The 22873-nt window shown below is 33.4% G+C and overlaps 2 protein-coding genes across 2 annotated transcripts; one reads left to right on the forward strand and one right to left on the reverse strand.

The window, feature by feature from the left end:
* The first annotated feature begins 1 nt into the window (after position 1).
* Positions 2-1987, forward strand: Syx16 (syntaxin 16). The gene is made up of 5 exons (XM_011639158.3): positions 2-305; positions 388-606; positions 778-985; positions 1083-1336; positions 1519-1987. Exons 1-5 carry the CDS (start codon positions 225-227, stop codon positions 1726-1728), a joined length of 972 nt encoding a protein of 323 aa, XP_011637460.2. The 5' UTR covers positions 2-224; the 3' UTR covers positions 1729-1987.
* A 1396-nt stretch (positions 1988-3383) lies between these two features.
* LOC105427445 (oxidative stress-induced growth inhibitor 1) lies at positions 3384-21530 on the reverse strand. The gene is made up of 8 exons (XM_011639159.3): positions 21060-21530; positions 16443-16784; positions 7577-7713; positions 6623-7077; positions 6133-6386; positions 5799-6055; positions 5258-5665; positions 3384-5097 (listed from the first exon to the last, which is right to left on the reverse strand). Exons 3-8 carry the CDS (start codon positions 7635-7637, stop codon positions 4856-4858), a joined length of 1677 nt encoding a protein of 558 aa, XP_011637461.2. The 5' UTR covers positions 7638-7713; positions 16443-16784; positions 21060-21530; the 3' UTR covers positions 3384-4855.
* Between the last annotated feature and the right edge of the window lie 1343 nt (positions 21531-22873).

Raw genomic sequence — 22873 nt, forward strand, 5'->3', positions numbered from 1 at the left:
TAGATAGATGGAAAGAGAGAAAGAGAGAGAGAGAGAGAGAGAGAGAAGAGTTAGCAAACTATGGGAGAGAGAGAAGAGGGAACAAGCGCATTTGAATCAGCTGTTTCAATATGACAGCTAATCCGGTTCGCAGTGCGTAATGCAACGCGGTTTGTAGTGGAATAATCACGAGATATATATATATATATATCGTGTTGCGATAAGTAGAGATAAACTTTGAAAAAATGACCACGAGAAACTTAACTGAACCCTTCGTTTTAATGCGAAATAATGCCCTGCAGAGCAAGCACATTTATGCCGAACAGGTGCGTACAGTTAACCTTTTTCTACCTGATCCCATTTGCCGCTTTTATTTTTGTTTTATGACTCTCATATGAGCCTTTTCAGAATTTCACCGATTGTGAAATACTGGTCGAGTCGGATTCTAACGGATCTGATAATGTCGAACTGAAGGGTATGAATGTAGATAGTAATGCACCACCTGCATGGGCAGATGCCTTGGAAGAGACACAATACATTCTAAGTAGATTACGAGTGAAGATAGACAGTCTAGTCGAGTTGCATTCTAAACAACTTACCAGGCCCACCTTGGACGATACTTCTCAGGTTTGCAGGTTTCTTATGCTATAATTCGATTCTTAAGCTATGTTCAGATGAACTGTTTTCGTTCCCCCCATTTATTCTGTAGAAAACAATACATCGATAGAGGCAAGTTTTTATTTTTTATAACAATTATAACATTAGAATCTGAAATGTTTTTTATAAAATGTTGCATAGGAAGAACGACAAATGGAGCAACTGACACGAGAGATCGGACGTGCATTCTCCAATGGCTACAGACAAGTACAAACAATTAAATCAGCTGGCAGGCATGAAACTAAGCCTGCAGAACGTCGACTAGCTGCCAGTGCAGTAATGGCCCTTTCAACTGCCTTACAGGAGTTAGGTCTTCGATATAGAGCAGCGCAGAATCATTATCTGACACGTATGTTCCTTAGATAACTTAATAAAAATAAGCAACTATTGATATTTATATCAAATTTAATATTATTTTATGATTTGAGTACATTCGATTTTTACAGAGATAAAGTCAAGGGAGGAGAGGAACAATCAATTTTTCACAGAAGACCAGTCTCTTCTAAATAATGTATCAACTGATTCTTGGTTGATAGAACCGAATGAGGCTAGTGATTATTGGCAAAAAAGTGAGCAAAGACAGGACTCGGTTTTGTTGCAGTTGGAAGAGTCTGAAGATAGAATGAAATTAGCGATGGAAAGAGAGGAACAGATCGGGAATATAGTTCACAGTATAGGAGATTTAAAATATATTTTTAAGGTAAATTATTTTATATAGAAATTATTATGACTACTTAATGATTTAATGATTGTAATACAGCAAACACAAAATCTTTGATGCGGAGAATTCAAATATATTTCCTTTTTATTTATTACATTTATTGTTATTTATTGTCAGCAAAATAAATTTTGAATGAAATTTTGGATCGTTATTATGCACAGGATCTTGCAGTGATGGTACAGGATCAGGGTACTATTTTAGATCGCATCGATTACAACATCGAGCAAACGCAAGTACAAGTACAGGAAGGTTATAAACAATTAAAAAAAGCTGACTCGTATCAAAAGGCTAATAAAAAATTGTATTGTATCGTGATTCTCGCGGCTGCTATTATATTACTTAGCTTTTTGTTCGTCATATTTAAAACGTAGAATAGAACTAGGATAACTAGAATAAAAATTGATGTAAAAATATACTTGTATTTATCAATGTGTTCCATAAAATGAAATGTCTTTGTAAAGAGCCCGTTGTATATAATGATGGAAAGCGATTTTTTTAAATATGTGAAATTTTTCTCAAATTATTGTCGAAAATTATATTTATAAGATTACAATGTCTGTTCATTCTATCTGTTTATAAATTAATCTAATGGAATTATTCGATAATAAATATGACATTAATTTTTTTCGATGTTAACTTTGTAAATTAATTTATAGGATACAGTCTCTTGTAATAAGACCTGGAATTTTATTAATATTCCGTTTTAATTCATAATCTGTATTATGAATAATCGCTAAAATCAGATTTGTAATAAATAGAATAATTATTTATGACTTAATAGTATATTTTTTATAGCGACAAATTATAACATTATTTTATGTTTAAATTATTCTCATTTATGTATGTAACATCGCAATGATAAAAAATGTTGCAGTTCATCCTTTTGTATCTGTAAAACCTTAAAAATTATTCCAGTTTTATATATCCAATTGTTAAAAAATCATTCCATAATAATAAAATAATGATTAAGATTGCTATGAACTGCTTATTTTTCTTATGTGTACATTTACAGGGTCTTATAAATTATATACTCTTTCAGAAATTATAAAAGATAATACAAAATACTTTTTCCTTGTACTTTAAGGATGTATGTATATCATACATCAAAAGTAAGACTTATTACTCTAAGAGTTATTGCTCTCTTTTCTTTGTGTAAAAAGACCTATGTAAAAAGTGAACATAATTCTTTAAACAGTTTAAAAATTATTTAATTTTTGAATTTGTATTGATTTTGAAATACATAATTTTTTTATATTTCATGTGTTTAATTTAAATTCGATATTCATCACTCAATATTTTAGAAATTATTTATTTTTGTTTCTGTTTTAAGGTATTCATAATCAAAAGTTCTTATTATCTATCAAGAAAAGATTAATTAAAATTAATTGTAAATTAATTGAAAAGATTAATTGTATTTTTTTTCATAGAAATGTTAAAAACATATTATTTATATTTTAATTTTCTAAAATCCGAATCTATTTACTATTTTCAAATAATATAGATATATATAAGAAATATGATTTTTTTTTAATATTTCGATAACTTTTTGCTACTATTGTATAGTCAATACATCCTTAAAGTTCACTGGAGAGCTTTTTATAAAATAAACGAGGTTCACTGTCATTCCTTCAAAAAAGGCAGATGGCGATTTTTTCCATTTTTGATTTAAATAACATCATGTATTATTCCTTACATAAATTGATTATTATTCTGCATGTAAAAATATGTATCTACGAAATATAATGTGCTAAAGATTTATGTTTTACTTAACTTTTTCTATGTCATTGCAACTTTTTGAATGTTGCATCTCCTATCACAGATTGCATATTAAGTATTTTTTTTTGTTATACCTATACGTATGCTTTATCCCTGTCGTTCGTTTAACTAATACCAATATATATGTATATATATATATATATATATATATATATATATATATATATATATATATATATCAATTTCTGTATCAATAAAACTTCTAAAAACATGTCACTATACCATAAATGATACGTCAATGACCGCTTCATTCTTTATACACTACAATTCTTTGCTTTACTGCTAATATCAAATCTGTTATAACATATGAAATACATTTTAGGCTTACATTAATACGCATTAAAGTACATATTAACATATAAATTTAATATAACATATAAATTTAATATTTAAATTAAACAAAAACATATTCTCGCATTTTCATAATATATTATCAAAGAGTAATATAAAAATCTGCATTTCAAATACAATTATGAAAAGTACATTTCTCTTTTTTTAACGCATTTTTAAATTGACTAAACTTCATTAACATGTAAACTTAATATAATATGTAATTATATTTGCTTATATACCGCATATAAATAAAATCACGTAAAATATAAACAATAAGGTTATTTGTAATGTTATTTATAACCTAACGCGATTAATAAAAAATAAGTTTCGTGAAAACGTTTTGTACTAAAAAGGTAGTATTACGTACATATATACTTACATTAATAACAGAGCGTTACTAGCCTATTTCACTAAAGTAATCACAGTTTATTAATAAGAGATGTAGAGGCATATTACACGGCGGATCAAAGATGTTATGTAAAAATTAAAACGTGACAATCACTCCGTAAGGTGTATTTTCATCTGTAACTGTCAATAATAATATGCAATATAAAAATGCTTGTGCATTTGGATAAGCAAAATTATCCGGCCGTTGTATAAGTATATATAAATGTAATCCTAATCTTACAAAAGTAAAAACGATTAAAAGCACTCCTATCCGTGTCCAGATAAATGTGCATAAAAGAATATTTAACTTAATCATATTTAACTTTATCATAAAAAGGCAAACATAGATTAACCCTAAGTATATACATAGTATCAGAATTTATATTAAGAGTTTCGTTGTTTTATACTCGTTTTTTTTTACGAAACTCGTTATAGCACAGATTCCACAATAGTTATATATTAACTATAAGATGTGTAGAATATATAATGAGAATATATTTATGGAGAGATCGATAATATATGTATAATCGTAATAACATGATAATTTTAGATACACGTCGTATTATTGATATATCTCTCTCATAAATGATTTCCCTTACAGAATGGAATGTTAAGCGCAAACAAATCTAAAATAGCTTTTAAACTATCATCTTTTTCCGCACGTTGTAAATCACTACTCGTTGAGTAAAACGTTGTAACGATTTCTTCGCTCTTTATCTTTCAGGGGAATATTTCGACGGAACATTACATAGTTATATACATTTAAAAATCGATGTTCTCGCGAAAGATAGTATGGAAAGGAATATAAAAATAATTTTAATAATATGTACAAACAGATTTATCGAGTGATTTCTCCGTTATAAATGTTAAGCAGTAATTATTTTTTGTTTTCGGCACTCATACGGATTGAGCAGAAGTCATACGTTACCATTATCAATATGTCTATATATAAAATAATTTTGCTAAGACACGACTGAATCGCGCGAGTGGCTGTCAGATCTCTCAAGTATTTGTGGTACACAGAATATGTGCCAGAATTCCAAGTGCACCGCCTAGAACAAAGCGAACGAAATTGTTGCCGACTAGAGGTCCTAACGCGTAAAGTCCTTTTATTGGCGCGTTGATTACTTCGTATGTGAAATCATCGATTTGAATTGGATTCGATTTACTATCGATTGGTTTGTCCGCAAATTTACCCAGCCCCAAGCCGCCGCCCTTTAAGTATGATAGATCTGGTTTATATCCTAAAATAAATCATTCAATATAGTACAATATAATTCAATATAATTCAATATAATATAATAATTTATTAATTAAATACTTCCATACTAAAATCAATATTCAATTTTCCAGTTTTACTAGTTTATATTGAGAAATATATATTATAAAGAAATATATATTTACCAATAAGAATAGCCGCAATGGACACTTCAAATGTATGCAGCTGATCGTCTGAAGTGGAAAGAGTAACTGTTCTCCTCGTGTTTATATCTCCATTTTCACGACTCTCACAGAGACTAACGAGTGTGTATCCCGGCAACGATTTGTATAAAGGATAATTTGTACCTCCATCGGCCATCATCTCGTATACTTTATGATATTCCGGATATATGGAATCCGGCAGCCATCGCAGTCGATCGTAACTAGTAGTTATCCTTTCAGCAGTTTGTTTGTCCCATTCGCTCAACGAATTGCGAAATACATGCAGCACGGGTATGCCTCGAAAGCGTGCAGCCATAATCGCATCGGCTGCACTCAAACCAGCTCCGATTACCAACACGGGTGGAATTTGTTCATCGGTTGAATCTTTGCCTACGGTTAATAATTTTTCAAATAAATACAAATTCAAAAAGCAATTATATAATAAAGTTAACAGTTGGAGAAGAAAAGAATAGATTATTTCAATTATTTCTTTTTCTTTATATAATTTTTTACATTTACATACCACATTCGTCGACCAAATGTCCCAAACGAGTTTCCAAATCATTGAGATCGTGCGTTACCCATTTGGGATTCGTGTTTTCGCCCGGGATATCCAAATGATTTGATAAATCGGTTGTGCCGGTTGCAAGAACCGCTCGTTTGCATCGATATCGAAATCGTTTACCAGTTTTATTCTCATAACCGTCTATAATCCAATTGTATCCTTCTTTACTTTCAGACGAATCCAAGTTTGGTCTTACTGAAGTAACTGTGGTCCCACTATAATGAATTGCTTAGTGAAAGTCTACATAACCGTCAGCAACGAATTTATAATATTAAATTCATTTCAAATTTACCATCGAAAATATTGTTTTAAACCTTTCCTGCGTACATAGTCCTTGTAATAAGCTGCCACGGTGCCCACGGAAACTCGGCTAGACGCCTTACAAATGCTCAGTTTTTCCAGCCGTGCATGTACATTGCTTTTCGCGGCTAAAACTGATTTTTGTAACTGTTCAACCTCGACGAGTTTCTCCCAATGCCTCAGATCCAAGTCAGGAAGTGACATCCATCGGCTCAGACTGATAGTTAGTACATTGGGATCCATAGACTAGAGATAATCATATCAAAAAAAGCGTTAAATCAAACAACGTCGAAAGAATTTTCCACAGCGTGTAAGTATGTTACATTAAGTGTTAGATAATACTGTTATAATTAGCCTTACCTCAATTTCTTATGTAAAGCTCATGATTTTTCAGATGTAACGTAGATCTCAGCTAGTTTTCTTTTCTATATTATTTCGTAAACTTTTCTAATTATTACAAGGAAATAACGCTCGTGACAGACCTGCCAGGCACCGCCGGGTTGGCCCTTGCCAAGGACGACGTGGTCCACGATTCTGTGCTCGGGATGTTCATCAGCGGAGCTCCAGTTGATAAGTGACGGCACATCGAGACCGGCGTCGACGCACGGATGCTGTAGCTGGTCCATGAGAAGAGCCAGCGGTCGGCCGCCGCCTCTGCCCTCGATGCCAGAGGAGAGGCATTCGAGTTTACAGCGTGTGCTGCGTGCCAGCCCGCCATTCTGCATCCTGCCGACGCCGGACTTGCTGCACTGATGGCGATTGTTGGTGGTCACGCCAGTGTTTGCGTCCTCCGGCGCGTCACCGCACTCCTCGTTGCCGGTAGTGCAGAACCGCAATCGCGCCGTCAGCATATCGTCGCTCGGGTGAGGTTCGCCAGTGTAGTAAGGCCAATTTCCGGCGAGCATATACGACAGGCATATCCCACTAGGCCCATTTCCTAAGAAAGAAATGTTACATAGAATCCGTATATCATAATTTCTATTTCTTCAACGACAGACAAACTCTACGCTACATACGTGCTCTGATTGTTTCAGAGCTATCTTTATTAATTCTTTTCAAAAGATTCTCTTTATTTATATCTATACGCTGTTGCTTTTACAATACGAAGAATTTTACCTTTATAAAAAATTAATTCTAAACATAGAAAAAGCATAGATAAAAAGTTCATCGAACTTAGTGTGGTAGTGTCAAATAATCACATGTGCGCAGAATTTGACCGGTCTACAGAATCAGAAAACTGAAGATTCAATTTTAAATCAAATTAAATATATTTTATTAAATGTTTAAATTTTCTTATTTATTCTCGAGCTACATTAAATAAAGTTTTTTTTAATACGCGTTATTATAAGAAAATATATTTCTTAATATCTCGTTACATCACTTCTGTAAGCCTTTCATTGTCGAACTATTAAATCAATCCTTATGAGGATGCTCACCTATGATGACAACATCTTTATAAATGACGTCATTATCGTCGACCTCAAATGCGTTCTGCATTTTTCTTTTTTATGTATCCGATGTCTGCGTGAATGGCAATTCACCGCAATTCTTTTCTCCTCGATCCGCTCGAACACTGCAAAAAGAATTAAAAAAGCAATGATTACTTCGTTACGAAAGAGCAACATATATAAACGAACATCTTAATGCGAATATAAAAATTACAGTAGAACCGCATTTATCATTTTCCTTGAAATAATCTCTAGTTGTAGCGAACATTTGTCACGCTTGTAAGATTATTAGTAAGATTATTACACCAGAAGGCCAGAAAGGTTTATCGTTAATGTCTCTCAATTTTTTCGCACGTGTAGGTAATTTTAAGCTTTTAACGTATCTCAAGTAATAAGGTATAAACATATTAATGAATGACGTTTTTCTTAATATATTATATAATTTACCAATACACAAAATTGCGCTTCACTACGAATTACGTACCATGATCGCGAAAAAGATAAACAAGCTGCTGCGTGTTACGATGAGATTTTCTGCGCATTAGTTAATTGCACCGTATGTAAAAATTTGATAAGATAAACGAGACACTTCTTTTTGAATGACATTGCGATTTATTAAGTGTACAATCAATGTGAATGTTCTTACGGCAAATAATTTATGAATCGTGTAGAATGTATCCGACCGCAAGCGGTTGCCGGTTATTACGATTGTCGGGAATACGAGATCTTGAAGATAAACGACGATCATGCCGTTAAAAAGTAAAAGTCGTGACCTTCGTTCTCATTAGCGGCCTTCGCCGACGTCGATGTTTCCTACTCTCTAACGCTTAACCGGTTCACCGATATGGATTATCGTGAACATGAATCGGCGAACCTTCCTGCCGATCGTTAAAAATAGCCTGGTTATTTAAGCGAAAATAAAATATTTTTAATTTAATTAAAATTTATTATTTAATTCTTTTCAGATAAAAATATATTAAAAAATCGTAAAACGGATGAATCTAAAAAAGTAAATAGTTTTTAAAAAATATAACGATAATGTAATAAAGATAGAAATATAGAAATGTGATAAAAATTAAATTCTCATTTACGTTTATGGACAAATTGATAATGTTACAGAAAACGTTGTTAAGAAGAGCAGAGTTAATAGGACATCTAATTTATATGCACGATTAAGAGATAGATTTATATATAGCTTCATTCCCCTCATTATTCATCGCTTCTACTTGAGATCATCTACTCTGCAAATAATCGAAGGAAACGTCTCGTTAATTTGTACTCATGGTTCATTTTCATTATGACGCTTAATAATTAAGAAGAGGCAGCATCATTCGCGAAGATCGACGAGACAAGAATTGACAATGGTCCAACCGGTTGAGCGATCTCACCGTAAGATTATTAGTATTGTCTGACGTTTATTTTTATAAGTGACTAAAAATTATCGAAACAGATATCTTTGTGAAGTGAAAACTGCAAGAGAAAAAATGTCTAGACATGTGAAAATAGAACATATGAATGAAATTGTTTATCATATTATTAAGCGTGAAATATTGTTATTAATAAAAATCGTCAATTGCGACTGAGTTAACCCCTTAACTGGAATTTTTGTATTTTAAAATTTACTTAGAGGAAATCAGTAAACTTTTTCTATAATTCTCAGCGACAGTTATCGTTACGTTGTTGTTACACAGCTTTTTATCATATATTATACCTGTTGTTAAGAATGACGGGAAAAAATTTACACGGTATCTATTGTGAAATTTATTTGGAACGAATTCCAATCGGAATTATTCAGTTATTTTGTAAATAGTTTTATTCTTTTCCAGAAAAAACGGATTCTAATCTGAATCCATTTCGAACTCCATTCCATAATATATGTGCCCGGAATTTTTTTCAAAGGTTAAAAATACTTTAAAAAATTTTCCCCTTTTTTTTAAAATAAAATTTAGAAATTATTTATTCTAAAAATTTCATTTAGAGAAACCATCTATCTTAAAGAAAACAAACAGTCAATAAAATTAAAATTAAATTAGGTTTTTTTAACGTTTTAGAAAATAAGTCCTCGGAGTGATTTTTTCCACGAACACTAGTGGTGTAAAAAGTTTGAAGGACATGCGATGGCGAGAGATTCATTATTTTTTTTCTCTCGCTTATCAAATTCCATCGAGGAAAAAAACATGAGTTCTGGCAATTTCTCGCGGAAACACGGAGGAATCTCATCATAAAATCTATCGAAGGTAAATGGCAGGTGATTATTTCACACGATTGCGCCGATATCGATCGACTCGGTCGACAGTGCCCTAACTGGTATGCGAGGGGGTTCCTTAGTTGACAATGAGCTTTATTCAACGACGTGTACAAATATTCGAACGATCGGCTTACATACTCCTGCATGTCACCGGACGACAACGGTTTTGCTGTTCGCCGTGGGTCAGCTGGATCGATATGGAGAATAATGATGATCTAATCTATTCCTTTGGCATATCAAATGGCAAACAAGAAACGCATATGTCCAAAGAGGATTATCGTTATCGTTACCTATAATGGAGGTAATTCAGATAATCGAAGGATCGTTACTATACCGCCTAGCATTTTATTTGCCGGAATTCTATTTTTAGAACCGTTATTTGGAATCCTAAATACACGGAATTCATGGTATCTGGCACACACGTTCATTTATTAATTTTACCGTCGTGAAATGTGTAGTTCCTTTTCTCTCTCCTTTTTCCTATTCTCTCATTAAGTTGTACATGTGAACGAGCGATAAAATCATCGCGTCGTACGACGCAAAAATGAGGTTGTAAAATATTTCCGAGCAGGCACGTCCTTTCCCGCATTTATCACTCGAATTTATTATTCGAGTGGTCGGACGTGTGGAGCATAGAACGTAGAACGGAAAAAAGAGCTCGCGAAGCGAGCCCATTAAGACAGCGAAAGATGTAAGGATGCCAACGTATTAACGATCGCCGGTTCAATCGATAGTCACCTGAATGCCTCCTTTTGCAAGATACATATAAGGTACAAAACGATGTCTCGTTGGGGTCACAACTGGTCACGACTCGCTCGATATACATCCGGTTTACGGATATCGTTATATTTATAAAGAAATCTGCCGTATAAAATTACAACTGAAACTTTAATCACGTGCTATACCCAATGTCATACATCCGTATTGAACTTTAATCGCAGCTCTAATCCTACGTTCTACAAAGGCATGAAAACCGAAACCTGTGTAAATATCGGTCCAGGATTAATTACAACGGAGGTGGATATTTACACAGAATGTTAATTTTAATAATTTTAATTTTAAATATACTCGATACTTTAATATTTTGTCTACGTCAGACTGTGCGATGTGTGTTCTATTAATGCAAGCGTAAAACGAAAAGCAAGCGTATCTCAAAAAAGCGATACGCGCGACCTTAAAGATTTGGCATTACGCATTTCGACCGACGTATACATAAGATCGTAGGTTTTATTAAGTCTGATGTAACATAATTATGACGCAAGATAACGAGTACCGCCGTATCTTTACGAGTGCGTTAACAGGTGCGTTTGTAGACACATTTAGATATCTGCTCCAACGATTCTAGCAAGACGCCCCGCGTGGCGTCTCGCTATTCTTAATCGACGATCATCATTCGAGAAGCGATGTGAGGCGTTCGAACGGAATTCGTTTAGCGACGGACGAGAGATGATCAGCGCAGCATCAATTCCAGAGAGCGAGATGATCCGAAGATTCCGCTTATACCTCGCACCGAGGCATCACCGCTCGAGCTTGAGCTATTGGCGTACACTCGTTTTCTTATTAAAAATTTATATTAAACGCGCGCAGGTCTCGTTCTTCGATTTCATCGCAAAGTGTAAAGTTCGCGGGTCTTATATCTACTTTGCGAAACGCAGCGAGGAACTAGCTTGCGCAGAAATGCAGAAGCTCCGTAAGAAATTTACGAAATTGAATCGGCCATCATTTGCATTTACAAATCTACAAAATTACAAATATACATTTCCCCCATCTAAATACATGGCGATTTGTTGCAATATCTTTTCTTTGGTCTGTACCGGATTCCTTTCCCACCCTTTCCCTCTCGCCGTGAATTCCAAAGAAACGAAACAAAGGAATGCGTGGTCCAGCGATTCAGCGATTTAACTCGGAATGAGTCAGCCACGAAGCCGATATACTTTGCCAATTAACTCTTGACCATCATATCTTTTAAAAGATAATTTTAGAACTGCCGTCAACTAATTATAAGAAAATTTCATAAAAAAATTTTTTTTATCTAAAGCGATTATTTTTTATCTAAAGTGTTATGAGATCTTTTAATATATCCTAAAAACTTTCTAAAAATAAGATGATTTATCATGATTTTATTTATTTGTTTCTAATAGAGAGTTCTAATAGAGAATTCTATAGAGTTCCAAAAATAATATTTTAAAAATTATTCTATCCTACAAAAAGTTATATTTCAATATCTCAATCACTGATGTTATTAACATACGTGAAAATGTTTGTAAGCTACAAAATTTGTACGTTATAACTAATGTTCTTCAATGAGGTACAAACTTACGGACAGTCAAATGGCAATGTCACGCGTAAAATTATCATTTGAAACTAAACTGATTAGCTCGAAGAAAACGAGAAGTGCCTTTTTGAAGTTTACAAAAGCGATATAATATTTGCTGAAAGATACTGATCGTCTAAATCTTCTCTTAAATTTGAAAATTAAACCGAACTTAATGAATACCTGCCATGCAAATTTGGCATCTTTCGACGTCAAAAGCGACCTTAGCGAAAGATGATGCCTAACTTGATGCGTAGCTTTCCTAGAGCTGTAAACAAAGCTTTCGGAGAAGGGAAAATACGCAAGATTTGCAATGTCTAAATGTACACGTAATTCGTAAGAAATATAGTGCTTTCATTTATTATCACAGCCATCTCTCACATCTTAAATAACTCAAGTATCAAAACATAAATGAGACAGCCGAGAAATGTCTCAAATGACTTTTACGAAATTCTTTCATTTTTCAATCAACGGATCTTTTACCTAATCTATTTGTAATTCAAGTGCAAAACAAAAATTACGTAAACTGATAAAAAATATTATGCCGCAATCACCGACATGTGCTTCGTCGTTATAAGCAATGAATAATGAAATCAGTCATCGACACTACTTTTACGGTTGACTTTGTTAATAATGAATAGCCTATCAGCCTTTTTATTTTTCTCTTATGCACGTCAAACGCAAACGTAAAATGCATTTAGAATATTCAATTATTTGTCATACACCTAACAATAGATGCAAATGCGACGACAATTTCCGTTGACATTTTCACAAAGATATAACAAAAAATACGTCATTGAAAATACGTAAATGCAAAATACATAAATACAATATATGTTAAAATGTAAAATGTGTATTTAAAATAAAAACCCCGTGATAATCGATAACGCGATTTTGAAGCATCCGGTTAGTACATGTCACTGTCTGTGATATGGATGCTGCGAACGAATGTGTTAATCAATTTCACCGGACGATTCAGTAAACATGAGGACCGCCGAGCTCTTATTCGGCGCATCAATTATCTCGGCATTTAACCTGCGTTATTACGGGTTAATTTAAACAACAAACTCGTCCGCGGCGTATTAATCGCGACGTTACAGTCGTTACGTTCATTAAACGGCTAAATAGTATGACGCCTACATCACTTATATATAACCACAATAAACAATTTATTTGTTTAGTGTAGGTTTATTCATCGCAAACTTCCATATCAGCCGCACGGTATCATTAATATTTTAACTTAATGACTTAACTTAATGAACATGCAATATTTTAACAAAAAAATTGTGAAAAAAAAAAAACATTTGTGCTAGAACTCTCGATTTACTTTCTGTACAACTCTTACAAATCCCTTTGATCTTTGAATATCATCGTAATGCGATTCATAAATATTTTTCTCTATGAAAATAATCCGAAAGATTTGAACGTTCCTTCGCACGTTGCAAACCATAAGACGACTCGTCGTCTCGAATTTCAACGCCTGGCCAGAGTGATACCTCGTAGAATTTCGCAACACAGTTGCGCTTTTGCTAGCGAGATCAATAATTATATAACACATACAAGCTGCATTTGTTTCTTACAGCACAAAAAATATCGCCGTGTCACTGTCATTTCGTAGCATGATGCAGCGCGATTCGAAATATATACCCACCTCGACCACATTGCGAATACAAATTACAATTATTCAAATTTACGCTATAATTAGAAGCAGGAGCGAGCAGATTGATAACTTTATTATCTTCTATGCAATATCTATATTTATGAAGTCTTTATATTTCTTATCTCAGTTTAAGAAGATTTGAGTTACTTAATGTTATCATGATAAATGATAAAGTAATTACTATACCAGAGCTATATTTTCGTATCTCTTCAAGTAAATAAGTATCAAAAAAGTGATAATCCAAAAATTTATTCAACCTAACTCTTTGTTCTTCATTTCTAGAATAATGAATGTTTCTTAACTAACTTAATTAACTGATTTCGTTTTTTAAGATTAAGATTACGATTACTATCAACAATTATTAAAGTTATCGAAACTGTACATATTTATCACGAGCATGAATAATAATATACAATATATAATAATAATATACATTCGAGAAACTCGGATAATTCGATAATTACTGCCCATTGATACGAACAAGTATTCGGCATAATAAGCCGGCACCCTGCAGTTTAGAACTCATTTTTTCCTGCAAGTCACCGCTCATATTCACCTGAGATGGCGGAATCATTTGCAATCGTTTTGAAAAGATTGCTGACTTAAAATTGAATTAAAATTGAAATAACGCATAAATGAAAAATCTTAACGTGAAAACAGAACGATATCGTCAAATATTTCAATAGTATTTTCAATAGTAAATTGAGAGTATTTTCAACTTTCACGACGAGAAATAGAAACGCATTCTGAGTATTCGCCAAAACTCGAGCGAGCTAAAATACGCGCACGATTAAATTGCATCGCCCAGGTGATAAATTCGTACCATCGGTCGTTGGCTTCTGTAATGCCTTACGTAAGAGACGAGATTACAATATAATATAGTTAGACACAATTTCGTAATTTTAAAAGAATTCTGAAGAGACCCGTGCCGAAATATTCACGCTTCCATTTAAAATACAATATATTCCGTTGACATGTCACACTTTCCGGATAAAACATTAATTTAAAATATGATATTGAATTTATTACATCAATATTGTCAATATATCATTGATAATTGCAAATTTAAATTTCCAATTTAACATTTAATATTAATTAATATTAATAATTCTCACCACTTCAGAGGTACGTGAAATGTAATGATATTGATTACGTTCAGCTTCATGTTTTATCGTTAGATTAGGCTTTCTGTTACGAAACATAGAGCTTTCCGTCAAAATTCTCCGGTGGATAATTGACGGATTAAGCGCCGTCGCATGCTTCGTTCAGTGCACCGACAATTACGTCACTTAGGCTTATATGGAAGAACGCACGTGAACAGAATTGTATCACGAGCGCGGAATTGCAAGCGGCTCTGCCGAAGGAGGAAATTAGATAAAGGATCATCCCCCTTGATACTCCTTAATCTAATAGAGGAGATCGCGATTATAATAATGTCTATGCAATATATCGTGGGTACACAGATGACAGATTGCTGCTTTCACGGAGCCATAGTTTCTACTATTATGGTATTATCTCTAAAGGGCAAAAGTAAATACATGCATTTCCTCATAATAATGTGTGCATGTGTGTGTGTTTCCATGAATCAATAATAATGTAATATCCATTTTTAGATCCAAAAGACTGCGAAATAAATTACTTGTTAAACTTCCTTAAAAAAAAAAAAAAAAAGTTAAATCTTTTTCAACTTTATTATTTTTTAACACATTCTTATAGATAAAATTAAATTATTCTCTCCAAAGTTTTTTTTTCTTTTTCTTTGGCACACAAAATTTACTGCATATTGTGCACTTGATTGGCTAATATCCGTTATCCAATAGAAAAATACGTTTTCTACGGTGAACGAAAATGTTGCTGTCTAGTAATCATAAAAGATGACTTTTCTTATTAGATATCGGATCGTCAGGATAGCGATCATAACTTTTTTCTTAGGATGGAAACGTGAAAAGTAAAAATTTTTACTCTTAAAGATAATGAGAAAAAATTTCACTTTTCACGTTTCCAGCCTAGGGAAAGTTATATAATTAATACCTAGATGCGGTGTAAATATTCAATATTACGAATTAAATAAATGGTCTGTTTTTTGAAGTTAAACTAGTGTACTTGTATTTAAAATAAAATTAATATGTATTTAAAGTTTGACAAAAGCGAGATAAAAAGTTTAATACAGTCCAGTGCAGGAACAGAAAACAAAATTAAAGAAAAGGAAAAAAAACCTTTGGAACATCCAACGCGTGAAATACTCCTCGTGTGATTAGCAGCGAGGACTTCAGAAAGTCTCACGCACACAACACGTACTCGTCTTCTATTTCCTTTTATTTCCCGACCGTCAATCACACTGTCACTTTGTGCCTGAATATCTTCGGTATTCAGACGGATATAATTACGGATCGATAGAGCGAGTAGATTGCTATCCACGACGTTGTCACTCGCGTGTATCAGAGGAATCGTGTATGCGGAGATGCAGAGAAACGAAAAGGAGAGACGAGACGAGAGGAGGGTGTGTATGTGTGTGTGTGTGTGTGTGTGTGTGTGTGTGTGTGTGTGTGTGTGTGTGTGTGTGTGTGTGTGTGTGTGTGTGTGTGTGTGTGTGTGTGTGTGTGCGCGTGTGCGCGCGCGTGTGGACTCATACCTGTTTCCTCCCGAAGAAATTCCTGGCGCCGATTTTGTTTTGTTTGCCGGTTTTCTCCTGCCGGCCGCGCGTTGATGTCGGTGCCGATTATCGGTGAGCTTCGTCGATCGACCGGTTATATGGGAACGTGGCTCGTGACAACGGATGCTCCTCACCCGGCGACGGTCGGCGTCGTACTGGAGCGTGCACGCCACGCGCGATCGCTTTTCCCGCGGAAGCGGACGCGTATCCGAAGGCCGCGCGATGAATGGCGATTTCACGAGGTGATTTCAGCCGTGATATATCAGTTCCCTCGGCGCAGCCGTCATGATGCAACAAGATTGCGTTTGCGATACGACTTTCCTGCAATTAGAAATGTAATCTCAAGTGGACAATTGTGTATTTTCAAACGAGGTTGAAATTGCAAAAGTGAGGAAATTCACTGGAGTAATTTGCGACTTCGTACGTCGAAAATTAATGCATTTTCTCACTTTTGTAATTTTTAAGATACATGACAGATCTCTTAATAAACACGAAATGAATGAGGAGACAATTATATCCCGTAGCTGCTTTTTTTTAATTTATACTTTGTAAATTGAACCGAAGTGCTGGCAAATGGACGATTATATAAGCGTCGGTGTCTTATAACAAATTGACTTCCTGACAGTCATTAATGACAGGATTTCGAAATGTCTAGATGAGTAATTTGCCGGACGGTAAAGAAAAAGACGGTCTGACTATTAAAATATGGTTTCAGGCTGTTCAAAGAGTTATATTCGACGTGATCGTTGTATATTATTATCTATATCCGACGCTGATGATAATATTTTGATGATCAATAGAGAAGAAAACGAGTTTACTGCGACGCATTTCTGCGAGCCACGTTTTCTGCTAAGTTACATCGTGAATATCTCTCCTAGATTACATTTCCTAGATTACAGGCATGGATCGTTTTTATCGATCGATGTTACTTGTACGACATCAATAAAAAAATAGCTGGAGTATGGTGTAAAGTTAAATCGCATTATCCCTAATACATCCCTAATACACTTTTTTCTTATAGCTGTGCAAGAAGATCACCCTCTTTTGATCTTTAATATTGAATATTCATTAGATCCGAAAGTTTTTGAAATCCCCTTAGAGCGAATTCTAATCGAAGATAGTTTAAAGGAAAAACTAAACACGAGATTATAATACAGAAAGTTTATCAATACAATTTCTCGATGATGATGTCATATATTAGAACACAAAAACGATATCGCAAGATAAGGTTCACAATATTTTCCTTCATATATATATATATTCAATTTACATCATACATTTACAATCAGAGATAAAATTTCACATGAGTCATACTAACTTTTCACTATCAGCTTAAAAAAACTTTTTTTATTTCATAATAATATAAAATAATAGAAATTATACATATGTGTGTATTTGAATTAAGTTCATGTATTGATATACTTTAAATTAAACATTTATTAATTTATTAAAATAAAAATTTTCATATAACTTCTATATGATAAGATAAACCGTGCTATCAAATTAACGAAATAAAAAAACGATGTTTAATGATATCAATAATATAATTTTTAAAAAGATTACAGCAGATTTAATGAGTTGCTCATTTTTTCATGTATAAACCAGATCAAGTATCTTTATCGCGTCGTATTTCCGAACATATAAGAAGTAGAAAATTATTGAGAATAATTAAGTTCATACTAGTATTAATAAAGGAATTGAAAAAATTTGGAAGAGAGAGAGAGAGAGAGAGAGAGAGAGAGAGAGAGAGAGAGAGAGAGAGAATGAGCAAGCTTGCAATTATCACAATAATGATTAGAGTAAATATCTCTCTACAATGTAGTGCGAATGGAAATGTACTTTAAAATGATGATAAATAATACTTGTTTATAATACAGAGCAAGATTTCCATTTAACATTTTTTTAATTACCGCCATCGATAACGAGAGAGAAAGAGAGAAAGAGAGAGAAAGAGAGAGAAAGAGAGAAAGAGAGAGAGAGAGAGAGAGAGAGAGAGAGAGAGAGAGAGAGAGAGAGAGAGAGAGAGAGAGAGAGAGAGAGAGAGAGAGAGAGAGAGAGAGAGAGAGTATTTGAACCAGAAAGTTACGCCATAATTTTCATGTTTTCAAGATAAACATGATGTCTGATATTAATATCGCCCATTGGTCATTAAACAACGCCAATCAGGAGACTTGAATATCGTGGAGGCTATATCTGTCTGAATTAATGAAAATAATGGAACGACACATACTGATTGCGAATATATATGCTTTTTTTTCAGAGATTTTATCGCAAAAACTTATTAAATGTTAATAGAATTAATATCACGCGAAACTCCATATAGATAAAAATAGCCGAGTAATTCAATGATTTTCGCATGCATAATCTCTGTTACTTAGCTGCTAAATTTGATCATCGATTAATCAGTTCAAACAGTTTTTTTTTTTCCTTCTCTTAGCTATTTGTGTCATCTTACTCTGTACGTGACTACGCGATAAATGTGAGCTATATTTAATTTTACATATAATATATAAATAACGCTTGTGCGAGCATAAAGTCACTTGCGCGTCGTAATGAATTATTTCTTTCCAGACATCTAGACGAAAAATGACGTAACATTGAAAATCGCCATGGAACAAGAGTCCATGATCCGAAATTAGAACCCGTGTACGTATTGCGAATGCGTCTGTGCGTTTGCATACGTAACTCAACATATATATGTTTTATTACTGTCCAGCGGAAATATCTCCTAAAAAAAAAGGTCGCGTTTGATATGTTTAAATTTCTCATAATGATAAATACTTTTTCCTCGTACTGCTCATTACGTATTTTTATAGATTTGTAAGAAATTAATATAATTATATCCATAAAATGGAATCTAAAAATATGTTTATAACGTGTATATCGCGTAAGCAGTTTCAAAGAGATATTGCCATTACTTTTAGATAGTCAATCATACTGACAATTTTATGATTATATGCTTATTAAAATACATATGCAACGCCTACTAATTAATACAATCATTCAATATATTATATCATACGGAAGATTAATTTACGGCGAGCAATAAAAAATATTTGAGATAATGCGTGCAAAAAAAATATTTTCAACTACGAATTTCGAGCTTCGATTAATTCGATTTTTTAGTTACTTTGCACGGTTTTTTTCGTGTTTGAAATTACGTTTTGTATGCAAAGTAAATGTCTAGACATCAAATAAACTTATGAATTTATATTATACGTTACATTAATTTATAATTAAATTAAAGACAGGAAGAGAAACAGGAGAGGGGATGAATGGGGATGAATATAAAATTTCAATCAATAGAATTACGCAAGAATCATAATATTTCCGGTTATTTCAAATTTAAATTTACGTGCAATTTATTTATTTTATCAAATTGCGCTAATCAAATAATCTCCTAACCACAGACGAGCAAAAACAGAAACGTGAAAATTATTATGACTTCGCAATGACTTCCATTTCAAGCCTCAAAATAGATCAATCTAACGTAGAACAAAATATTTATTTAATGTTTTTCAAAGAAAATATATACAAAAAATTTTTCTCAATTTGTTAAAAAAAAAAAGTTTAAATTTTTCATATCACATATCCTTTATATTTCATCGTCTATTCATATCACATGTTTCAATATATCCTGTTTTGCATATTTCTTACCTGATTTCTTATATATAATTATAAATTAAATGCATCAATAAAAATTCTTTGATCTTATTCATGCATCTAATTGATCCAAAAATATGTATTCCTACTAATATTTTATTTGAAAAGCTTTTCTTTGATCTTTGTTTATGTAAAATTATATAAAGTCTCTTTTCTATCAAAATGTATTTATTTATTTTTTTTAAATTTTCTAATTGTTTGATTATATTCACTTAAGAATGTATGACAGTTATTTTTATTTAAAATAAAAAATTAACAATGATAAAATTATGGATTATCCTAAATTGCACTTAAAAAGTAATATAAAAAATTTTTTTGCGATGACTTAAAATCTAGTACAAAAATTATTTAAATAAAAGTAGAAATGTGTTTTAATAAAAATATAATTAAAATTTAATGATAAAAATCTTAATCTTTTTATATAAATATTTTAAGTATTCAAGATGATTCATAGTTATTTTAATTAAATAAATATTTAATTTTATTTGTACCACTACTCGTTTCGTTTGTACTCTAATTTCATTTTTATTTACAGAACAACTAATCTCTGCAATAAAGTTTTAAATTATTTTAAATACTTAAAATTACTCACATAAGAAAAAATTGAGATTTTTGTCATTATTTCTTAATTACATTTGCTCGTTAGAGCACATTTCTACTTATTTAAATAATTTTTTATTCAGATTCTAAACAGCCACTAAATTTTTTTGTATTATTTTTTGTATTATTTTTAAATACGATTTTAAATAATCTCTAAGTTTTTCATAATTTTTTCATTGTAAATAGAAAAATTATAAAAAAATGATAATACATCTTTACAAACAATGTAATCGTATAGTAAATTCGAATGATAACATTAATACAATCTTCATTGTCATCCTCTCAAAATTAACCACGATATTAACCGGACATATCAGAAGCACAAGTTCTTACCTGGTTTATCCAGCACGTCGTCATCGCCTCCATCTAGTCCGGATTGCAGACTCTGACTCGATGCATCGCGCGGAGATTCCCTTGGAGATTTGTGCAGCGAACGCGATTGCCAGTGGACCACTGACGATGCACGCTGACGTTCTCGGGTATCATGATGAAAAGACAGCCAAGCGCACGCGAGGCGAGGGTGTAACGCCGCCCAGGTGAAGGAACGCTTGCGCGACAGCGATTCTCGGAAGGGAAGTTGCGAGATCGAAATCCCTTTCGATCTGCTCGTCGAGTCACGCCGGAAAGAAACCGCGAAGAGTCCTCGTTCTACTCGCGCGCGTTCAGACTCGTCCGAGACCACCGTCGTCGCCGATGCACCACGACCCGGCCATTGATTTTTCTACGCCCGTCGCAGATTCAGAACCAACGCTGGCTTCAGCCCTTCAGATCAGCAGTCGTGACACGCGCCGTCGTATGCGACCTGAACGTAGCCGCGAACGCCGCCTGCGCGCGCCGCCTGCGCGCGTCGCGCATTCCGCGTTTCATCGCGTTTTCACGCGCTCAGCTACATCTGACGGTTGAATCCGATATCTCCTCGTTCGCTCGAACGGATTTCGAACAACGGTAAATAAATCAAATTTCTCACTCTCGCTGGATTCTCTATCGTTCGATATATAGTTGGGATGTGATATTTGAAGATAAATTTCGTACCATTTGCTAAGGGTGAAAACTTTTGTTTTAAATATGAAACACGCTGCCATGAAATTGACCGAGAGTAATTCATTAATGTTTAAGTTTAGTCGTTAAAAATTGTATATTAATGAATATCGATTTAATCGTATAATAAAATAGTAAATGTAATAAAAAGCGTAAATATCTATCATTCAGACTTAGATTTTTCATGAATTAACTCTTTCCAATCAAAACAAAGCTCTTTCTTATTTCAAATTTCTCAATGTTTCAATCACGATCAGAGGCATATCTTCTGTTGCATTTGCATGTCATATTTACAGACTTTCCTTGTGACAGTACAATAGACACCACAGCAGCTGAGCTTCTCGATTCGTTTTTTCCAACATTCCGTCGCATTGATGGAACCGGATTTAAAGAGCCGCTTTTGAGACTTTACCTGTCCCTTCGTCCGTCAGACGCTTCAGACACGAATACCATTGGAATGCAGGTGCACATATCCGATGTATATCTGTATACATATACATACACATATATATATATATATATATATATATGTATACCGGAGCAGGTAGAATATTTTCAAAGATTACCTCTCCGCCAGCGGAGCGAGCGTGAAGAAGTAACACCTGCCATGCGATAGAATCCGTACAATCGATGGACATCGATGATTTATAAGAAAGGAAACCGAAAGAAAAGAGAAAAAGAGAAGAAGAATAAATTCGCTAAACTCGTACGAAAGTAACAAGATAGAGGACCTTTGGAAAAAATTCGACTCGCATAGTTTTCCCGTTTCAAGAATTTTAATGCTACAAAAAATAACTGAGCGCTTCCTTTTTTCATTTTTCTGTGCTCATCACATCGTCTAGCCGTCAACTTCTATTAACAACCGTCAATTTCTAATTACAAAAATTATTGATGAAAAAAATGGCATATTTTCCCATCATATGCAATGCGTCCGTGAGAATTACGCACGCTGCGCATCTACTTCATGATCGTAAAGATGCTAACGTTCCCGTGTTGGGCTTAATCAACGTTTCCCGTTAAAAAATCAGCCGGAAAGTTTCATGGGAAATTCTACAATACAACTAATTGCTGAGGGAATCTCTCCGTGAATGCCGAGATCGAAGATATCG

This window comes from Pogonomyrmex barbatus, unplaced genomic scaffold (assembly GCF_055798465.1).
Source record: "Pogonomyrmex barbatus isolate J1 unplaced genomic scaffold, ASM5579846v1 scaffold5, whole genome shotgun sequence".
Taxonomy (NCBI): Eukaryota; Metazoa; Arthropoda; class Insecta; order Hymenoptera; family Formicidae; genus Pogonomyrmex; species Pogonomyrmex barbatus.

Bases quoted from the DNA above. Each gene is read 5' to 3' on its own strand.
- LOC105427445 (XM_011639159.3), bottom strand. From the start codon at position 7,637: ATGCAGAACGCATTTGAGGTCGACGATAATGACGTCATTTATAAAGAT. The intron at 7,078-7,576 runs GTGAGCATCCTC...TTTCTTTCTTAG, and splicing joins TAAAGATGTTGTCATCATAG to GAAATGGGCCTAGTGGGATA. The intron at 6,056-6,132 runs GTAAATTTGAAA...AATTCATTATAG, and splicing joins TTAAAACAATATTTTCGATG to TGGGACCACAGTTACTTCAG.
- Syx16 (XM_011639158.3), top strand. From the start codon at position 225: ATGACCACGAGAAACTTAACTGAACCCTTCGTTTTAATGCGAAATAAT. The intron at 306-387 runs GTGCGTACAGTT...GAGCCTTTTCAG, and splicing joins AGCACATTTATGCCGAACAG to AATTTCACCGATTGTGAAAT. The intron at 607-777 runs GTTTGCAGGTTT...AATGTTGCATAG, and splicing joins CCTTGGACGATACTTCTCAG to GAAGAACGACAAATGGAGCA.